At 55.4% G+C, this 17,685-nt stretch overlaps 2 protein-coding genes across 5 annotated transcripts in view; one reads left to right on the top strand and one right to left on the bottom strand.

Annotated features, from left to right (window-relative positions):
* Window positions 1-905: 905 nt before the first annotated feature.
* Arsl (arylsulfatase L) lies at window positions 906-11,353 on the bottom strand. Of its 4 annotated transcripts, XM_074063445.1 has the most exons (12): window positions 11,236-11,353; window positions 8,627-8,670; window positions 7,960-8,112; window positions 7,216-7,337; window positions 6,500-6,622; window positions 5,569-5,696; window positions 4,419-4,780; window positions 3,893-4,029; window positions 3,196-3,330; window positions 2,072-2,234; window positions 1,743-1,864; window positions 906-1,408 (listed from the first exon to the last, which is right to left on the bottom strand). In XM_074063445.1, the coding sequence occupies exons 2-12, from the start codon at window positions 8,647-8,649 to the stop codon at window positions 1,050-1,052; spliced, it is 1,827 nt and encodes a 608-aa protein (XP_073919546.1). In that variant the 5' UTR covers window positions 8,650-8,670; window positions 11,236-11,353; the 3' UTR covers window positions 906-1,049. The 4 variants fall into 4 exon arrangements, with proteins under 4 accessions (XP_073919546.1, XP_073919548.1, XP_073919545.1 ...); XM_074063447.1 differs by lacking the exons at window positions 8,627-8,670; window positions 11,236-11,353 and adding an exon at window positions 8,447-8,610; XM_074063444.1 differs by lacking the exons at window positions 8,627-8,670; window positions 11,236-11,353 and having other exon boundaries at window positions 7,960-8,433.
* Window positions 11,354-11,639: 286 nt separating this feature from the next.
* LOC109683437 (arylsulfatase H-like) overlaps window positions 11,640-17,685 on the top strand; it is a 19,003-nt gene continuing 12,957 nt past the window's right edge. Inside the window, 3 exon segments of the mRNA XM_074063448.1 lie at window positions 11,640-14,113; window positions 16,161-16,201; window positions 17,073-17,234. Coding sequence (XP_073919549.1) covers window positions 14,024-14,113; window positions 16,161-16,201; window positions 17,073-17,234 — 293 coding nt within the window. The 5' untranslated portion in view covers window positions 11,640-14,023.

Genomic DNA, 17,685 nt, shown 5'->3' with positions numbered 1-17,685 from the left:
GCGGGACCCCCTTTTTCTCCCCAGACCCTCCCTTCACCTTCTTCCTTCCCTTCCCCCAGTTTCTGGCTCTTCTTGTCCCCGAACCCCCAGCTCCTGGCGCCAAGAACTCGCCTCCATCTGCATTTTGCAGACTCCCCCGTGTCCACCCTGGCCCCAGACTCTTCCTCGCTGTCCCCCAAAACCCCCAGACCCCCAGCCCCCAGCTGGGGTCCCACGCACCTGGAGGGGGGCCAGGCGGGTCCTGGAGACCTCTGTGCACCCCAGAGTCGGGTGAATCCCATGACCACCACAGGAACCTGACCTTGGCCCTAAACTCAGGCTGCAGGATGTGGGGGTGCAGCCCCCCACCGTGAAACCCGATTCATCCCTGGGGCGGTGCTGGGAACCGGTTCTCCCCGGGGGGGGGGGCCCACTGTAAACCGGGGTTTCCAGAAGACATTTAATCCTGCTTAGGACTCTGAGCTCCTGGGCCACCTGCCCCGGGTCTCCCTAAACTCCCCCTGGGAGGTGTGTGAAGGGGGGTGTTGAAAAGAGGAGGTGCACCCCGCAAATGCAAAGCTCAGAAATGGGGTGCAGGGGGGGAGGGTGAGAGCAGACTTCGGCCTGTCCTGGGCCAATGCAAGGTCTTTGCGTTTTACAGATGTGCCTCGACTGATCGACAGATGGAGTTGCACCCGAAATGGAAAATACGGTGAGTCACAAACACTGAGGCCCCTCCCACCCAAATTCCCATCACGGTTGCCTAGCAACATGGCTCACCGCAGGGTGTCCTAATGGGATTTGCCATAGGTGCTGGGGCGCAGGTGCAGAAAGGGAGGTGACAGAGAGGAAGGTGGCTTTTGCTTCAGGTGGGCCTGGGGTTTTTGGACCTGCTGTCCGACTGACTGGACATCTTTGTAGGCTGGCCGGCCGGTCACTGGGTCATTTTATTTCAGATCCTACATTGCAAACTTCTCTGGACTCGTTTGACGGGTGCAGCTGTGCGTGGAGTCCCCACGCCCACCCGCCCAGTGAGGAAATCTGGGGTGCGGTCAGGGCCCTGGCAGGGGTCACTGGTGGTCATTTTCTCTGTCGCAGGCGCACAGGGGGAACAGGCCACAGCAGGGCTGCAGCCACGGCCGCCAGGTGTTCAGCAGGGTGCCCAGCTGCTGGTGGACGGGGCTGAGCGTCCTTCTGTGCTCGTCCACCGCCTGCTGGACGCGTCCCACCACCTGGAAGAACGAGGGCTCGGTGTCGGGCGTCAGGGCCCGAGTCTCCGAGGGGTCTTCCGAGAGCTCGAAGAGCAGCGGCGGGTCGTGTTCAGCCACCTGCTCCCCCGCGCAGGGACACACGCCTTTCCCGTAGCAGGCACCTGCTCCCTCCGGGTGGAAGATCGGGGTCCGGTAGTGAACCTTCCAAATTGCTCCTCCTGGTGTCAGGGGAAGAACGGCTCGGGGTTGACATTGAGGAACAGGACGCCCGGCTGGAAAGCAGTATCAGTGAGCAGCGCCCAAAAGACAGCAGCAACCAAGTGACCATCGACGAGGCAGTCGGTAAACACGGCTGTCCTCTTTTAACCCGGTGGAGTATTACACAGCCAGGAAAAGGCACGGTGCCCTGATGTGTGCTACACCTGATGTGCACCAGGCAAGAAGAAGCCGCCAAGCCAGAGTGACTTGGTCCCCCAGGCTCTTCCTCCACCCTCGGCTTTCAGGCCACCCCGAGGCTTTGTCCCCGAGGCTTGGGGACACTTTGCTACTCACGTTCCCGCTGGTGCCACCGGGCCGCGTGCAGGTGTGACTCGCAGTAATGCATGAGGAACTCGTGTCCCGAGTAACGGGCCGTCCCCAGCAGCAAGGGCAGGAGGTCATGGCCGTCCAGCGGTCTGTGCGAAGGAGCAAAAAAAACCCAGAAAGACGAGATCTTGTGAGCCAGAAAGCTGCAGTCCTGCAAATGGCCCTAATGACACTGGAGGCAACGGGACGAAATTTTGGGGTGCATCCAGCTGTTTTGCAAGCAAAGCTGCAGAATTTCGCAAAGGAGAATGTTGTAATTTGCCGGGTTGGGTAGCTGTCACCACGTCACCGCCTACCTGTCCTGGGGCACCAGGCCGCCCCCCAGCCGGACCACGGTGGGGAAGACGTCCATCAGGCTGGTGGGCTCGTCGATGACCCGGCCAGCGGGCAGGACCCCCGGCCACCGCAGGATCCCGGGGACACGGATGCCACCTTCCCAGCCACCCATGCCTTTGCCTCCTGTGAGAGAGGAAAGGCAAAAAAACGGATGAAAAATGAGGCCAGGTGTTGTGGCTCCCGCCTGTAATCCCAGCTGGTCAGGAGACTGAAGCGATGGGGCCACAGGACAAGGGGACAGCTGGGGTCCCAGGAGCTGGAAGAGGCATGGAGGACCGGACAATGGGGTCTCACTTGGAAATAGGGTCTTTGCAGAAGGAATGAAGGGTCTGGAGATGAGGTCATATTGGACTCACGCCATTGGGCCAGGCCGCCATATTGGAATATGGTCAAGCTCCATAGAACTGAGCGGAATGGTGACTTTTCCAAAAGCTGTGTCACCTGGGACCTCAGAATGGGACCTCATTTGGAAATAGGGTCTTTGCAGATGGGATTAAGGTCTTGTGGTCATCCTGGACCAGCTGTGTCACCCACTCCATTGGGCCAGGCCGCCATATTGGAATAAGGTCAAGTCCCATAGAACTGAGGGCAATGGTGACTTTTCCAAAAGCTGTGTCACCTGGGACCTGACCATGGTGACACATTTGGAAATAGGGTCTTTGCAGTTGGCAGGAGTCTCTTTTGTAAGCTGTTGTTGCTTTTTCTGGGCTGAATAGTATTCCCCAAGTATTGACCCCCACCCCAACCTGATGAGCACACTTGGAAATAGGGTCTCTGCAGATGGGATTAAGTGTCTTCAGATGACATCATCCTCGATGAGGGCGACCCTAAATGCAATGGGAGTGTCCTTATAAGAGACAGAAGAGGGGACACAGATGCAGAGGGCCACAAAATCCAACCTGGATGCACACGCTGGTGAATGGACAGACGCAGTGTCTTCTGTCCACACACTGGAATATTATGCAGCCATGAAAATGGGCGAAGCCCTGCCACTTGGGGGCTGGATGGCCCCCATTCCTGGGGGACGATTGGGGCCCCAGGGTCGAAAGCATTTGACCAGAACCAGCAGCTGGACCCAGCCCACCTTTGTAGATCCCATTCCAGCCGCCATATTGTTTTCCTCTCATCTGAGCCTCCAAGGACCCCCCGTGGTCAGAGGTGAAATAAACCAGGGTGCGGTCGGCCAGGCCCTCCTCGTCCAGCACGTCCAGGATCCGTCCTGGGAAGGCAGATTGCGGTCAACACACGCGACCATCCCAGCCGAGCACCGGCTCTCACGCCCGTAATCCCAGCCACCCAGGAGGCGGAGATGGGGAGGATCGTGGTTCGAATCCAACCGGGGCAAATAGTTCTCGAGACCCCATCTTGAAAAAAAAATCACAAAAGATGTAGGCCCCGAGTTCAAACCCCACTAGGAACACAGCTATCCCATGTCCCATGGTCACAAATGCGTCTTTCACTGGCTGCCATTTTTTTTGTTGTTTGGTTGTCATTTATTGATTTTTCTTTTTGAGATAATGTAGCCCAGGCTGGCCTCGAACTCCCGCTCCTCGAGCTTCTGCCTCCCGAGAGCCGGGATTACAGGCATGTGCCACCACGCTCGGCCTCCTTTGACTTTTCACCTGACGCCATCTGTAGATCTCAACTGGGTTATTCTGTGACCCTGACACCCAATCTTGTCTCCCTGCATCTGTCCGTCCATCTTTCCTTCCTCATGTCCCACTGTGGGTGGCCAGCTGGGGACCCAGGGCCTTCCCTCCATTTGCCCATCTGTCACTCACCCACCATCCAGTCCATCTCCTCCACATTGTCCCCGTATAACCCATGGACACTGCGCCTGATGAACTCCTTGGTGGTGACCAGGGGGGTGTGGACGTGTAGGAAGGACACGAAGAGGAGGAACGGCCCGTGCTTGTTCCTAAAAATCAACATTCATCGAGTGACTTTCTGTGACATTCACCGAGTGACTCTCTTTGACGTTCATCGAGTGACTTTCTTTGATGTTCATCGACTGACTTTTTGACATTCATAGAGTGACTTTCTTTGGGAAAACAGAAATAAGAGCCCCTGATTTAAGGGACACACTCGATACACGTAAGTGACGCATTTTCCCCTTCTAAAATCCTGTGGAAATCCTCGCTGAGCCCGGGTGCAGTGACCCCCCGCCTGTAATCCTGGCGACATAGGAGGTGGCGATTGGAAGGATCGCAGTTCCAGGTAGAAAGTTAGCGAGATCCCCATCTTAGGCGGGAAGACCTCTGCCTTCCGAGCAGCCGGGATTACAGGCGTGGGCAGCGGCTCCCTCACCTCTTCAGGAAGGTTGCGGCCTCCCTGAGGAAAAGGGACGCGGTCCTGTGGAAGACCATGGGCTGCTCGGTGATGTCGTGGTTCCTCATGAGGAAGCAGTCGGCGTGGACGATCAGATCCCCCAGGAAATACCGTGTTGTGAAAGTCACGGCAGCCACCACGGTCAACCCGATGACCGGCGCCCAGGAGACGCGGATGAGGTGAGTGAGCTTCCCGGCGGCCAAGGTGAAAAGGGCTCCGGTCAGCAGCTGGAGGCCGAGGTTGAGCTTGTGCTGCAGGCTGACCCGCTTCTCGGACAGCTCCCACTGCTGGCAGTCGGCCATCATGGTGAAGGGCATGCCGTAGAAGTGACCGAAGCCGTGCTGCAGGGGGTGGTGGCAGTGGTCGGTGGCCGTGGCACAGTTAAGACCCAAGTGCCACTTCCCTGGGGGAGATGGGGGAGAGGAGGGAAGTTGTGCGGTGGCCATGCACGGGGGTGGATCTGACACCATGTCCATCACAGCCTGACCCCCCTGGCGCCGTCAGAAGGACAGCGGCACTACAACCTGTCCACCAGTGCAGTAGGGCATGTCTGTAATCCCAGCACACGAGGCCAGGGCATTGTGGGTCTGAGGCCAGCCTGGGCAGCAGAATGAGACCCGGGTTGCCCAAAAAATAAAAGGACCGTCCACTGATGGACTCATAGCTCAATGGATGAATCCACTGATAACTGATAGCTGGATGGATTCATAGCTGAAGTAGTGGGTCCTTTAAGAGGCGGGGCCTAAGCGGAGGAAGTGATGTCACTGGGGGGTGTGGCCTGGAAAGGGAGATTGATGGGCTCATGGCCTAGTGGGATCTTTGCAGGTGGAGAAGCGGAAGTGATGTCATGGGGCGTGGCTTGCGGGAGATATTTTATGCACAGCTACTTCCTGTCTCTGTCTTGCCTTCCTTTCTACCCTGATGGGAGCTGCTTTGCTCCTCCACCTTCTCCAGCCGTCTTGTTCTGCTTCCTCATGGCCAAAACCCACGGGGCCCAGTGACCATGGACTGTCACCTCTGACACCATGACCCAGAGTCCACCTCCCCTCCTTTATCCTGAGTTTGTCAGGTGTTTTGTGACAGGCACCCAAGGCTAACCCTGCTACCGTCAGTCAGTCAGTTTACTAACCTGGGTCCAGATGTCCTGTCCATAGCCGAGGATTGATGGCGACTCGGTCACCCCGATGGTGCAGAAAGCTCGATGGGTGTAGACCAAGTACTCTCGGCTTTGACCTTGCGTCTCACCTGGCCAACGCCCTGCCATGGCGCCCAAGGTCAAGATGGGGACATTTGTTTCACAAAACACAGCTTTCAGGTTCAAAGGAAGGTTTTCTATGGAGTCAGGAGTGGGGTGTGGACTAAGAGACATCTGCGTTTTGTCACCTGCCGTGATGTGGCTTTGAGGGACACAGTTTGTGTCGGAAAAATGAGTCGGGATTTCATATTCAGTCTGTGGGCGACTTTATTAAATTTGTGACCGGTCACTGTCCCCGTGAGCACGAGTCAGCGATAATAAGAATTATGACTCCAGCACGATGGGGATGAAGAAAGGAGTCTCCTCCCAAGAGTCTGTTGTCCTGAATTTCTATTATTCGCTCGACACCTGACTTGGTTTGTTGACTGCATATTTTTTATTTAAGTCACGAGGATGTCATTACTAAGCCTTGAAACCACATTTCCTATTTGCTACTTATCATCATCTGTCTGTCTTTACTGAGTTATCGTGACTCGTGGTCTCACTACATTAGGCAGGTTGACCTTGAACTCGCAAGTGACCTTCCTGCTTCAGCCTGACGCCCGGCTGGGACTACAGGTGCACCCGGCCGCGCCTGGCCTTTGCCGTGCAGTTAAGATGGCGGAGCAGGGCGTTGCAGGAAACTTCTGATCATTTATTGTGTGAATTTTCCTTGGATTTTCCTCTGTCCCTCTCAGTCTCCGTTTCTGCGTGCATTTCGGATCCTGCCCACGGGAAAACTCAGGCCGGTCCTCCGACTGGGTCCCTAAAGGTTTACTTAGCTCAGTTCTCCGTACAAATTAGTGCAATTAAAACCCGTACGTACCGATGAGTCCCGTGACGTAGCCTTGGTCCTGGAGGATCTTTGCAAACGTCACCTCGTTCCTCGGAAGTCCCCCGGGGACCCCGCTCCACTGCAGGACGCGGTTCCCGTTGTTGGAAACCATTCCTTCGATCAGTTGTTTAAAAAATATTAATATTTGGTGTTTGGCTTGGGTTTACTGTTAACTCTGACAAACCTGCACCCTCGGGGCCGTGTGCAAAATGACCCAGTCAATATTGTGAGGCCGTAGATGATTTGAAAATGCGAATTGCACGCCCATATGGTTATCAGCCTCAGAAACTGTCATTTTAGCTGGTCAGGTTGGACCTGGGGTTTGGGAATGGTGGTGGCCATTGATGTCACTCTTGTCCCCAGCCCCATAGCCTGGACCTCGACCCTGGGGTTGAAAGTTCAAAATGTGCCCCAAAGGCCGAAGGATTTCCAGAGTCTTGCCTGGCAGGTGAAGGGTGGTGTGCGCCTCAGCAGGGGACGGGTGACAGGGAATCACGAGGGTCAATCAACAGGCATGGGGCGGTGGTTGAGGGGACACCAGAAGGACAGCAGCTTTTATTGGGGTTTTTGACAGGCTAGTGTCACTTGTCCCCATTTGTCAGTTTAGATGGGATTTCGGGGGTCGCCCTCGAACCTCGGGCCTCCCAATCTCCAGATCTGGAGTAGCTGGGATTACAGGCGTGAGCGGGTGGCCGTGGGGACCTGACCTGATCGGATGGGGTATCTCCCCGTCAGGAAGGCGGCTCTGCTCGGGGTGCAGACCGGGGCCGCAGCCAGGTGCTGGGTCAGCCGCACGCCCTGGTCAGCCAGGAGGTCGATGTTGGGGGTCCTGCCGGGGGGGGGGGGACAGACGGACAGCGTGACCGTGGCCCCGAGATCACTGGGGTTTTCATGATCATGAGGGAGTCACCGAGGCGACCCCGAGAGTGACAAGGACATCCAGTCGACACCAACTGGACAGCCAGATTCAGCACGGTGGACCGGGTGTCCACTCTGCACCACTGGTCCGGGACGCTGGGCATGGTGGGAAATTCCCACCTGCAGCTCTTGGCCGCCATGTTGCCAGGTGTCCCCCAAGCCAGACACTGGGGTCAGGTGTGGCCCCTCTTGTCGGGGCCCCAAAGGCCCTGACCATATGGCAAAGGTCACGTGGACTTTCCTCTAGAAAGAAGAGTCAGGACGTGACAGATGACCCTGTTGTGTCCTGGGCTTGGGGACACTGTGGCTTGTGTGTCTGAAGCTTGGATTGTCACAAAGGCAGCGTCACCAAGGCATGTGGCTGTGGCTGGAGGGACGGGGACTCGAACTCGCCACCTGGCAATTAGTGGTGATCAGTGAACCTGCTTCGGAGAACGTGGACTACCACTCCCAGAATTCCCAGCGGCGCACCGGCCACCCCTGCTTCCTCTTCCTCTGCAGAAGGGGCAGATGGGAAATTCCCGGGACCTTACCTCAGTGTGGTGTTGCCGTAGCAACCGACATCTCCAATGCCAAGGTCGTCGGCCATGAGGAGGAGGATGTTGGGCCTGGGGCCAGAGGTGGTGAGGTGGCCGCAGGACGGCCCCAAAGTCAGGAGCACGGACAGGAGGACAGACACACGGACCCTGAAACACAGGACGTTAGAACGATGGCCAGTGCTGTGCCCCGTAATGCCAGACACAGGGGAGGCAGAGGTTGGGAGGATCATGGTTCGAGGCCAGACCCCGTCTCGAGTCGTAAGCCAGGCGTGCAGGCACACACCTGTAATCCCAGCTACACGAGGGTCGGGACCCTAGGCCAGCGTGGGCAAAATGGGGAGGGGAGGGACGTTAGCAAGTGCGATGCCCCAGGTTCAAATCCCAGTACCGCCAAAAATCAAAAAATACCCCCAAAGGAATAGAAATGCCCCCCTTTGACTTCTGAGCCGGCCGATGTCCGATGAGAAGTCAGTCAACTCACGTGCGGGAGAGAGTCCCGTGACGGGGACCCCAGAAGGCTCACGATTAATAATCGGGTCCCACGTCTGAGCCTGCCAACGCGCCATGGGTTCTGAGGTGACAAGGCCCCAGGGCTGTCACTGTGCCCTGAGAGAGTGGCAGAGAGGAGGGAGAAGTGACAGACGCACGTCACCGCACTCACCACGGCCGTCCCCGTCCCGCCATGTTCTCTCCTGCGTTGTATTCCTGCAAGACGGAAAGGGGGTTCAGAGTCAGGCGGGCGGCAGGGACTGAATTCGCTCTTGGGTGAAACAGCAAGGATCTTGACTCGATTTTGATGTCCGACCCTAAGAGACTCCTCTCCTTCATCTATGGCGTCAGTCTGGGTGTCTTCTGGCCAACGGATGAATAAAGAAAATGAGGTACGGAAGCACAGTGGAGTACTATGCAGCCAGGAAAATGGATGCAATGGAAGTGGAGGTCATCGCAGTGAGCGAGGTCAACCCAGCTCAGGAAGAAAAGTGTCAGCAGTTTTCGGTCCTGTGTGGAATCTGGACCTTAAAAAGCCAATATCTCCCATCTATCAATCAGCTTGGACCTTAAATGTCTCCCAAAGGCTCCTGTGTGAACCAAATGCTCCCAACCTGAGGGTCTGTTGAGAGGTGGATGTGCCTTTAAGAGGCGGGGCTTACTGGGAGGAAGTGATGTCATGGGGGCGGGGCCTGCAAGGGGAGATTGATGGATTCGTAGCTCTCGGGTTGGGGTGAGGGTGGAGCCTGTAAGGGGAGGGGCCTAGTGGGAGGGAGTGACGTCATGGGGGCGTGGCTAGAAGGCAGGTTTGAACTCTAGGCTGTCTGTCAATTGGGTTTTCTCTGGTTGCAGCTGTTTAGGGAAATTATCTTTTCCTACCGTTTTTCCCTTGTGCAATGAGTATGCACCTGTTGTATAAGTAAAGAGGTGTCAGCGAAGGCATTTCAGGGGTTCCTTTTGGATACCACGTAACTGGGGTGATGTGTTAGGAGACCTGGCCACATTCAAAGTTTCTGCTCCCCAGGAGCAAAGTGGGGACGTGGCGGTCCCTAAGGGGTTTTCAGCCGAGACTGTCCATTTCAGACCTGCTGGCCTTTGTCTGCTGTGGGTCAGAAATCAGACAGACAGAAGGACCCCAAGCCAGCTACGTCCCAAGACCTCCACCCAGCCGGCGACCCCATTAGGGTTTTAAGGGACGTCTGTGTTGTCTCTTAGCCGGATGTCAACGGTGATGGAAAAAAAGTCCTGAGATCCACAAAGCCAAGGGCAGGCTTCGGGCCCATCCATTGGTGATGTTGAATGCCCTTGAACCCTACTAAAAAGTCCTACAAAGGGACCACATTTTGTGCCAGTCAGCTTTACACTGCTGTGACCAAATACCCAAAATAAAGGAGGAACGATTGATTTCGGCTCATGGGTTCAAACATCTCATGTTGGCCACCTGGCTCCATTGGTGGAACAGGACGGCGGAAGGGCGTCATGGAGCAAAGATGATCACGTCATGCTTAATCCCCTTCGGGCCACGCCCCAATGACATCACTTCCTCCCTCTAGGCCCCACCTCCTAAAGGCTCAGCTCACTCTCAGTAGCTCATTGGGCTATGAATCCATCAATCTTCCCGCGAAGGCCACGCCCCCAATGACCTCATTTCCACTAGGCTCCGCCTCCTAAAGGCTCCACCAACTCCCCATGGCCCCTTGAGCTACACATCCATGTCTTCCCTTGAAGTTTTCCTTTCTTTGTTTTTTTTTGGTGGGACTGGGATTTGAACTCAGGGCTTCATGCTTGCAAAATAGGCACTCGATGGCTTGCGCTGTGCCGCCTGTCCCCAGGTTTTATTTTATTTTATTTTATTTTTTTAGAAACTTTGTCTGTCTGGTGACACCGTTTAGCTTAAAGCAGAAGGTCACGATTAAGCGGTGATAATATATGGCCAGTAGAATTCAAGGGATATATTGAAAGTACATTTATTGCAGTATATAAAGCACATATGATATTATTTTTCCTTTCCAAAATGCATGTACTGCACACACACCATTGTCCTCTAGAAAATGGGCGCTTTTGAATTTTTTGTGAGCTGCACAGGCTCAGCCCGTCCTCCCCCCTCGGCCCTAGGTGAATTTCGTTTTTGGTTTTCTTTTTCCTTCTTTTTTTTTTTTTTTTTTTTGCAGAAAATCAACCTCAATAGGCTTTGGGGCGAGAGCTGGCTTCTCTCTGCTTTCCTTGGCAGGCTCCGTCCCAGCCGGATCGCTGCCTGGCTGTGCGAGACGTCGCCGAGTGCGGCTGTGACCTTTCCGTCACTGTGCAGCTGCACAAAGGGGCCCTTGTCCCCTTGCCGGCGCCCGTGCCGGGCGTCACGCCGTGACCTCTGCTCCTCGCGAACAGGGGAGACTTTCCCTGTGGCCAGACCAGAGAGAGCAGGGGCCCCCAAAGAGCTGTGACCTCCCGGTCACAGGGCAGCACATGCGGCTCCAGCAGGACGCCTGGGCCCTGGTCCCCATCCCAGCTCAGTTTCTCATCTGAGCCCCGCGACTCCCGGCAAATCCAAGCCAGGACCCCGGCTCTGGGTCGCTTCCCTGCCGCGTTTGCCTTTTCCACGCAGCGCCTCAGAAAGCCCCAAACGAGGCTGCCTCAAATCCTAACCCTGACTTTCCTCTTTGAAAAAGCACATTGCTGCTACAACATCCCCACGTTCAAGTCTCCCCCTGCTTCTGTCTGTCTGTCTGTCTGTCTCTGTCCCTTTCCAGGTCCCCCGTTAGAAGCCAAAGTTAACCCAGTTACCTGGAGATCAGCTTGGTCCCTGCCCGGGAGGCCGATGGTGAACTGCAAATTCCCGGGAGCCGATGGTGAACTGCACAGCCCCGGGAGCCGATGGTGAACTGCAAAGTCCCGGGAGGCCGATGGTGAACTGCACAGCCCCGGGAGCCGATGGTGAACTGCACAGCCCCGGGAGCCGATGGTGAACTGCAAAGCCCCGGGAGCCGATGGTGAACTGCACAGCCCCGGGAGCCGATGGTGAACTGCAAAGCCCCGGGAGCCGATGGTGAACTGCAAAGCCCCGGGAGCCGATGGTGAACTGCAAAGTCCCGGGAGCCGATGGTGAACTGCACAGCCCCGGTGCGGGTCACACAGACCTGGGCCACAGGCAGGGCAGCTCCACGCATGTGCACAGCTGTGGCCACCCCAATGCCACCCACGCTGTTAGGCTGCCCGGGGTGGGGGTGGGGATGATGGAGGGGGACGGTCCCCAGGCCGCCCTCCTGCTCACTTCCCACAAGATCCCTTTTCTGATTTGCAAACTGCCGGCTTCAGAAAAGGACCCAGGGCAGCCAGGCGCCGACTGACCCGGCTTCGGCGGCGCCTGGCCTTTGACAGGGCGGACAGGACAAGCGCCGGGGACTCTGCAAAGCAGGCAATGGTGTGGGGCCCAGGTCAGCGGCTACCTTGAGTGGTCACCCGACAGGCCACAGGTTCACAGATGCAAAAAGAAAAAGTTAAGTTAATAAGTTCATAGCGAAATTAATCTCCTGAGGGTAGCAGAGCTGCAGGCGTGGGAAGGCAAGGCCCGTGCCAGGTCTGCTCCGTCGTGCGGATCACCACGGCGGACTTGAAAACCTGCCCTCTGGTCCTGCACAGCCTGCACAGGAGACAGAGGTAAAGGCAGGGCCCGGTGAGACTGGAAAGTTGTGTCCGCCCCGCGGCTGCTGCTCTGGGAGCTGCCCGGCCCCCTACGGGGCCATTTGTGGGGAAGATGGCTGTTTCTTGTGGGGTCCATGCTTTGACCTTTGTGCTCCAAGCTGGGAGCCCCTGAAGGCCTCCTTCGGGACAGGGGCCAGTGTCTGTCCCAGTTGGTGGCTGTGAAACATTCGGTGACAACCGTGATATCTCACAGCTGAGACCCTCGGAAAACCCCATATTTGGTACACGTGCACATGTGAAAAACCTGGTGAAATGCTTTTGAGGGGCTAGTGTACACTTAGGAAAATGGAGGATGGGAAGGGGACACGGGCACTGTTTGGGGGTAAATGGGGAGGGCGAAAAAGGCAGATAACCGTCCGTTCGATTTATTCATTTGTACGGAAATAAAACAGTGAGGCCTGATGAGATGGTTCAAGGAGACCGGGAGAGGGGACAGAGAAGAAAGATGGAGGGGGTGACCCTAACCAAGGTCCCTCATGCGCCTATGTGGGAATTGCCACGATGAAACTCCCGGATGAAACTGAAAACCTACAGAAACCAATTGGAGGGCGTGCCCAGGTCCTGTGCGAATGGCAGACATTTCCTACAAGGGATTTGGGGGCACCCCAAGGTTTTGGTCCCAAGGTGGGGGCCTCTGGAGTCCATCTTAAACCCCACTTAACCGCACAAACCCCGGAGGCCACGTTTATCTCAGCTCTCCTCGTGGGTGTCTACAGTCGGTGTCATCCTCAGGATTTTACCTCGTCGTGTCGAAACCGCCCTTGTCCTGTGGGAACTCAGGCAAGTCGCACAGGTGGTCCTTTTGTCTGGCACAAATCCTAAGAGGAGATAAGGTGCATGCGCCGTTTTCATGCCAGCTACAGAGAATAATTGAGAGAAAGTCCCACTAACGAAATAGCAAGGTATCCAGGTAATAGAATGACTGAGTGAGCTACTGTCCAAGTAGTAGAATGACTAAACGACCTACGGTGTGACAGTGGGATGAAGCCAACGGGGTGCACAGGGACCTGCAATGATGTTCTTGCTTTTTATGGGGTTTTTCCTTAGACAGGGTCTTGCTCCATCTTTATCAGCGTGGCAGATTTGCATATTGGGGGGAAAAAGTCCCAGCTATGGGATTTTTGTTTGGGACCAAGAATTGCAGAGAAATGAAAAAAAAAAAAAAAAAGGCAAAAAGATGTCCAGGAAGATGTTTGTGGATGATTTGCCCTGAGATGGACCAAGAAGTGGAGCCCCGGAGTAATTATCAGAGCCCCCAAAAGAAGGGGGCCCTCCGGTCGGGATTTGGGGGGTCGTATCTGTTGGGATGTCTCAAAGTCTGACCTGTGCCCCTGGCAGTGGGGATCTTGAACCTGGGGTTTCTGTAGAATTTGAACTCGGGGTTTTCTGTGGATCTTGAACTAGGGTTTTGTCCACACCTAAACTGATAGATAGGAAGACGGACAGACTGGCCTTTACCAGATGGGGTCTCACTATGCAGCCCCGACTGGCTTTGAAATCACGATCGAGGGCTGGGATTGCAGGCGTTGCAGACTGAGACTGGCTCAGTCTATACAATGCATTTAAACTGAAAAAAGGGGGTTCGCTGTAACATCTGCACTGGTGCAAGAGAGAAAGAAACTGAAATTCATCTTAGGACAACTCTGTTTTCGGCCCCTTCTCCCAGAAGCCTTATTGTTCTCCTTAATTTCTTTAAAAAGTGTTTTCATGGAAAATATTCCCCGTTGCGAAAAATGTTTGTTGAGTGAAAACTGGAGCCATGAGACGAATCCTGTCAACTTGTTGACTTGAGTGAATTCCTTCCTAAATAACCATCCCGTATAAAAAGAGGCTGGTGGGGGCCAGCAGCACTTAATATTTAATTAGGATAATGACTACCGCCACGGGGCGGTGTGGCCAGGACTTGTCACCCCAGGACCAGTGTCCTCAGATGCAGGAGCTGGGACGCCACGCGCTCCAGGTGAGTACAAGGAATTAGATTTCCCATCAGTGCAGCCGGCCATATGCGCATTTTTACAAAGTCCCTAGGTGGGGGACAGAGAGAGAGAGAGAGGGAGAGAGAGAGAGAGAGAGAGAGAGGGAGAGAGAGAGAGAGAGAGAGAGAGGGAGAGAGAGAGAGAGAGACAGGAGTTGGCTGGGATTTATGGGGCTGTGCGCATTTTGCATTTTCCATCACGGTGTGAGCGAGTTCGTGGGGTCCTGCGATTCTGGCCGGTGAACTTGGGGTTTTGCGTCCTGTGATCCCCAGGCACTGCCGGCGGGTCCTGGGGACCTGGGGACCTGGGATCCTGGGGGGACAAAAGGCCTGGTTGTCGGTCAGTCTGGCGTGGGCACTTTGGGGACAGATCTCACTTTCTATCGTGGGTTTTGTCACCGCCAGGGGCTTCGGGGCTGCAGGGAATAAGTGTCCCTGTGTCCCTGTGTCCCACGCCGCGACCGGGAACCCGTGTTTGGGAACCCTAGGAGGTGGGCTTGGTTTTCAGTTTGTCTTATTTTCATTTAATTTTCCCTTATTTTCATTTCACCTTAATTGGTTTTCATTTTATTGGGGGTGACAACGTCAGAGAGAGATGGCGAGTGGCAGAGAGAGACTAGAGAGAGAGAGAGAGCTATCTGTTTTCCGTCTGTCTGTCTCTCATCTATCGCCTATTTCTCTCTCTCTCTGTCTCTCATCTGCCTGCCTGTCTGTCTGTCTGTCCATGGACCTCACACACTTGCAGTTGTGCAGCCGGTGTGGAACAGACACCATCACGATTATTATTATGACTTACTTTTTCCCCGTCTGCTTTCGGGTCTGGCACATTTGCTTAGGGTCAGGAACTGGGGAATTTCGGACCCGGCCTGGACCCACAGGGACAAGGCAGTGGCCCGGGGTCCCCTTTTCCCTGCACCCCCTGAAAACCCCATAAACGCGCTGGCCGTGGAAACCAGGGTGAGGCCACTCAGCTCCCGGGACCGGGCCAGGCACCCCGGAATCGGGTCACCCCATTGTGTCACCCCAGCACCGGGGCCCCCCGGCGTCTTAGAGGGGCGTTCCAAGCCCCGTCTGCCCGTGTTATAGGGTCTGGTGGCCTTGATGAGCCTGACCGACCTCGTTTAAAATGAGCACCTTCGTCTCCTGGCGACTGCAATTACAGGTTTTCTTCGGTGACGGAATCAGCATCGCATCGCAGTCCCGGAATGCCAAGAATTTGCTGTCACCTTTGACCCTTGACTTATTTTAAGCAATTATTACAGGGCCGAGCAGCCGTCCCAAATGTCACCCTGTCCCCCGGTCCGTGTGCCAATCCCACTGACCCTAACCCACTTCATATGACAGCACTGGGTGTATATATATATATTTTTTTTTCTTTTTTTTTTTAGGAAAATTCACTTGAATTTTGTCCTTTCAACAGCCTTGCATCAGCCATCTTGGTTGTGGGATTTTTCCTTTCTTTGGGGGACGTTACTGGGATTTGAACTCAGGGCCATTTTGAAACAGAAGTCCTATTTGGAGTCAACGGCCTTATACACTTTCGTCTCTGTTCCCATCACAGCACTTCTTTATTTGGGGGGATTGTTTTGTACGTAGTGACGTCACCTAAGCACGATGACGTCACCTAAGCACGATGACGTCACCTAAGCACGATGACATCACGTGCGATGTGAACCCCACGATTTGCTGGTGTGGGTTTAGGACACAGTGTGGTCACCTCCAATGCCAAAGGGTTGTTTGAAAGTTTTGGGGCCACCTGCACCCCAGGTGTCCCTGAATATTCAGCCCAGAGGACACGGGCTGGATGGAAACGAGGACCCCAAAATACTGACCCCGGCCACCCCGATTTTCACATCTCCATCTTTCAGGGGATCCGGTTTCGGGGTTCGTCACCAGCTTCTTCCGGGACACAGCAGAGTTGGGGAGCAGGGTTTGGGGTTTTTATTAAAAGGGTGATGAGTGGGGCTGGCATCGCGGGTTCGAGGCGGTGACAGGAAACCCGAGGACAATTTTTTTTTTCACTCTTCCCCAGGTGACAAGATCAGAAGCCATGAGACGGCCGTCCGGTGACTTGTAAGTCTGGAAACTTCATTCCTTTCTTTTTGTCTATCCTGCCTGGTTTTCCTTCTTCTTCACAAACCTGAGGAATGTGTGTCAAAATCCTGTGGAGCCGGGAGAGGTGGGTCACGCCCGGAATCCCAGCTCCTGGAGAGGCAGAGGTCAGGAGGACCGCGACTGGAGGCCAGCTCAGGTAAAAAGTTAGCGAGACCCCATCTCCAGTAACGAGCCGGGCGCAGTGGGGCCCGCGTGTAATCCCAGCGGCGCAGAAGCTGTAACTACAGGATCCTGGTCCCGGTGTCGCCGTTTGCAAAAACAGGAGACAGTCTCGAAAATAACTGAGGCAAAAAAAAATAACTCTCCCCAAAGCAGCGGGCAGCGTGGCGGTGTCTGGGTCTCCAAGACAGACAGGGATGTCCTCCTGTCCGAGTCCCAAGTCATGAAAAGGAAGAGTATAGGGTTGTCCCTGGAGACGCCAAAGCCACAGAGCCCGGCCCTGACAGCCCAGATTGACAAACTGGGGACATCCGTTTAAGTCCACCTTGGACGTAAAGGATTGTGACTCAGTGGTGACAAAAGGGACAGATTTAGGGTCCTCGCTGGCGAGAGACTGGGGACATCTAGAGCTTTGTTCCTGTAACTCAAGTCACAGAGGTGACAGGATTGCGGTTGTGTTGTCAGTCACAGACCCAGGTTTGCACACGGCCCCCAGGAGGGGGACAGGGCTGAGCCGGGGGACACAGGGGTCTAGGAAGGGTTGGTCGGCCATGGCTACAGAAAAGGGACACGAGGATGGAGGTCGATGGCATCATGGTCACTGAAAATCGCTGAAATCCCGCAGCACAGCAGCCCCGATTCACACTCATCATTGTCCCGTCATCCTCAGGTGCGGGTGGCCATGGCTGTCCCTGTCCCTGTCCCTGTGCTGTCTTCTTGGGGACACTCAGGGGACGTTGGTGACGCAGAACTCGAGGCCCAACATCGTGGTGCTGATGGCCGATGACCTCGGGGTGGGCGACCTGTGCTGCTATGGAAACAAGAGCGTCAGGTAAGAGCAGGGGACGCCATGTCCAGCCGTGGGGGGACGCCGGGTCCCATGGCGCACATGGCTGTCACCAAGGAGGACGGGGGGACAACTGTGTTCTCAGGGAGGACGGGGACAACTGTGTCCCAGGGAGGACGGGGCCATGGTTAAGATGGACACAAAGTCAACATGGAGTAACGTCCACCTGGCCACCGCCAAGGTGAGCCCCTCAGTACCGTGGTTCAGGTCACTGTCACCTCTGCTTGAGGGACAACGTCGTCCTCACACGGGGACACCATGGGTCCCATGGATTTGTCACGGGGTACATGTCAGAAAAGTCACGTAATGGACCCTGGAGGCTGCAGTGAAGGTCAAGGTCAAAGGCTGGAGTCAAGGTCAAGGTGGATGGGTGGATGGGTGGATGGACGGGTGGACGGGTGGACGGGTGGATGGATGGATGGGTGGATGGATGGAT

The sequence above is a fragment of the Castor canadensis genome, chromosome X (genome assembly GCF_047511655.1).
Source record: "Castor canadensis chromosome X, mCasCan1.hap1v2, whole genome shotgun sequence".
Taxonomy (NCBI): Eukaryota; Metazoa; Chordata; class Mammalia; order Rodentia; family Castoridae; genus Castor; species Castor canadensis.
The sequence above is the reverse complement of the archived record's forward strand: the minus strand, read 5'-3'. Positions and strand labels throughout refer to the sequence as shown.

Coding starts and splice junctions, on each gene's coding strand:
- Arsl (XM_074063444.1), bottom strand. CDS start 8,195: ATGATCCTCCCAACCTCTGCCTCCCCTGTGTCTGGCATTACGGGGCAC. Junction 5,697..6,499: donor CTACGTCACGGGACTCATCG/GTACGTACGGGT, acceptor GCGCCATGGCAG/GGCGTTGGCCAGGTGAGACG. Junction 3,331..3,892: donor GGAGATGGACTGGATGGTGG/GTGAGTGACAGA, acceptor CTGCCTTCCCAG/GACGGATCCTGGACGTGCTG.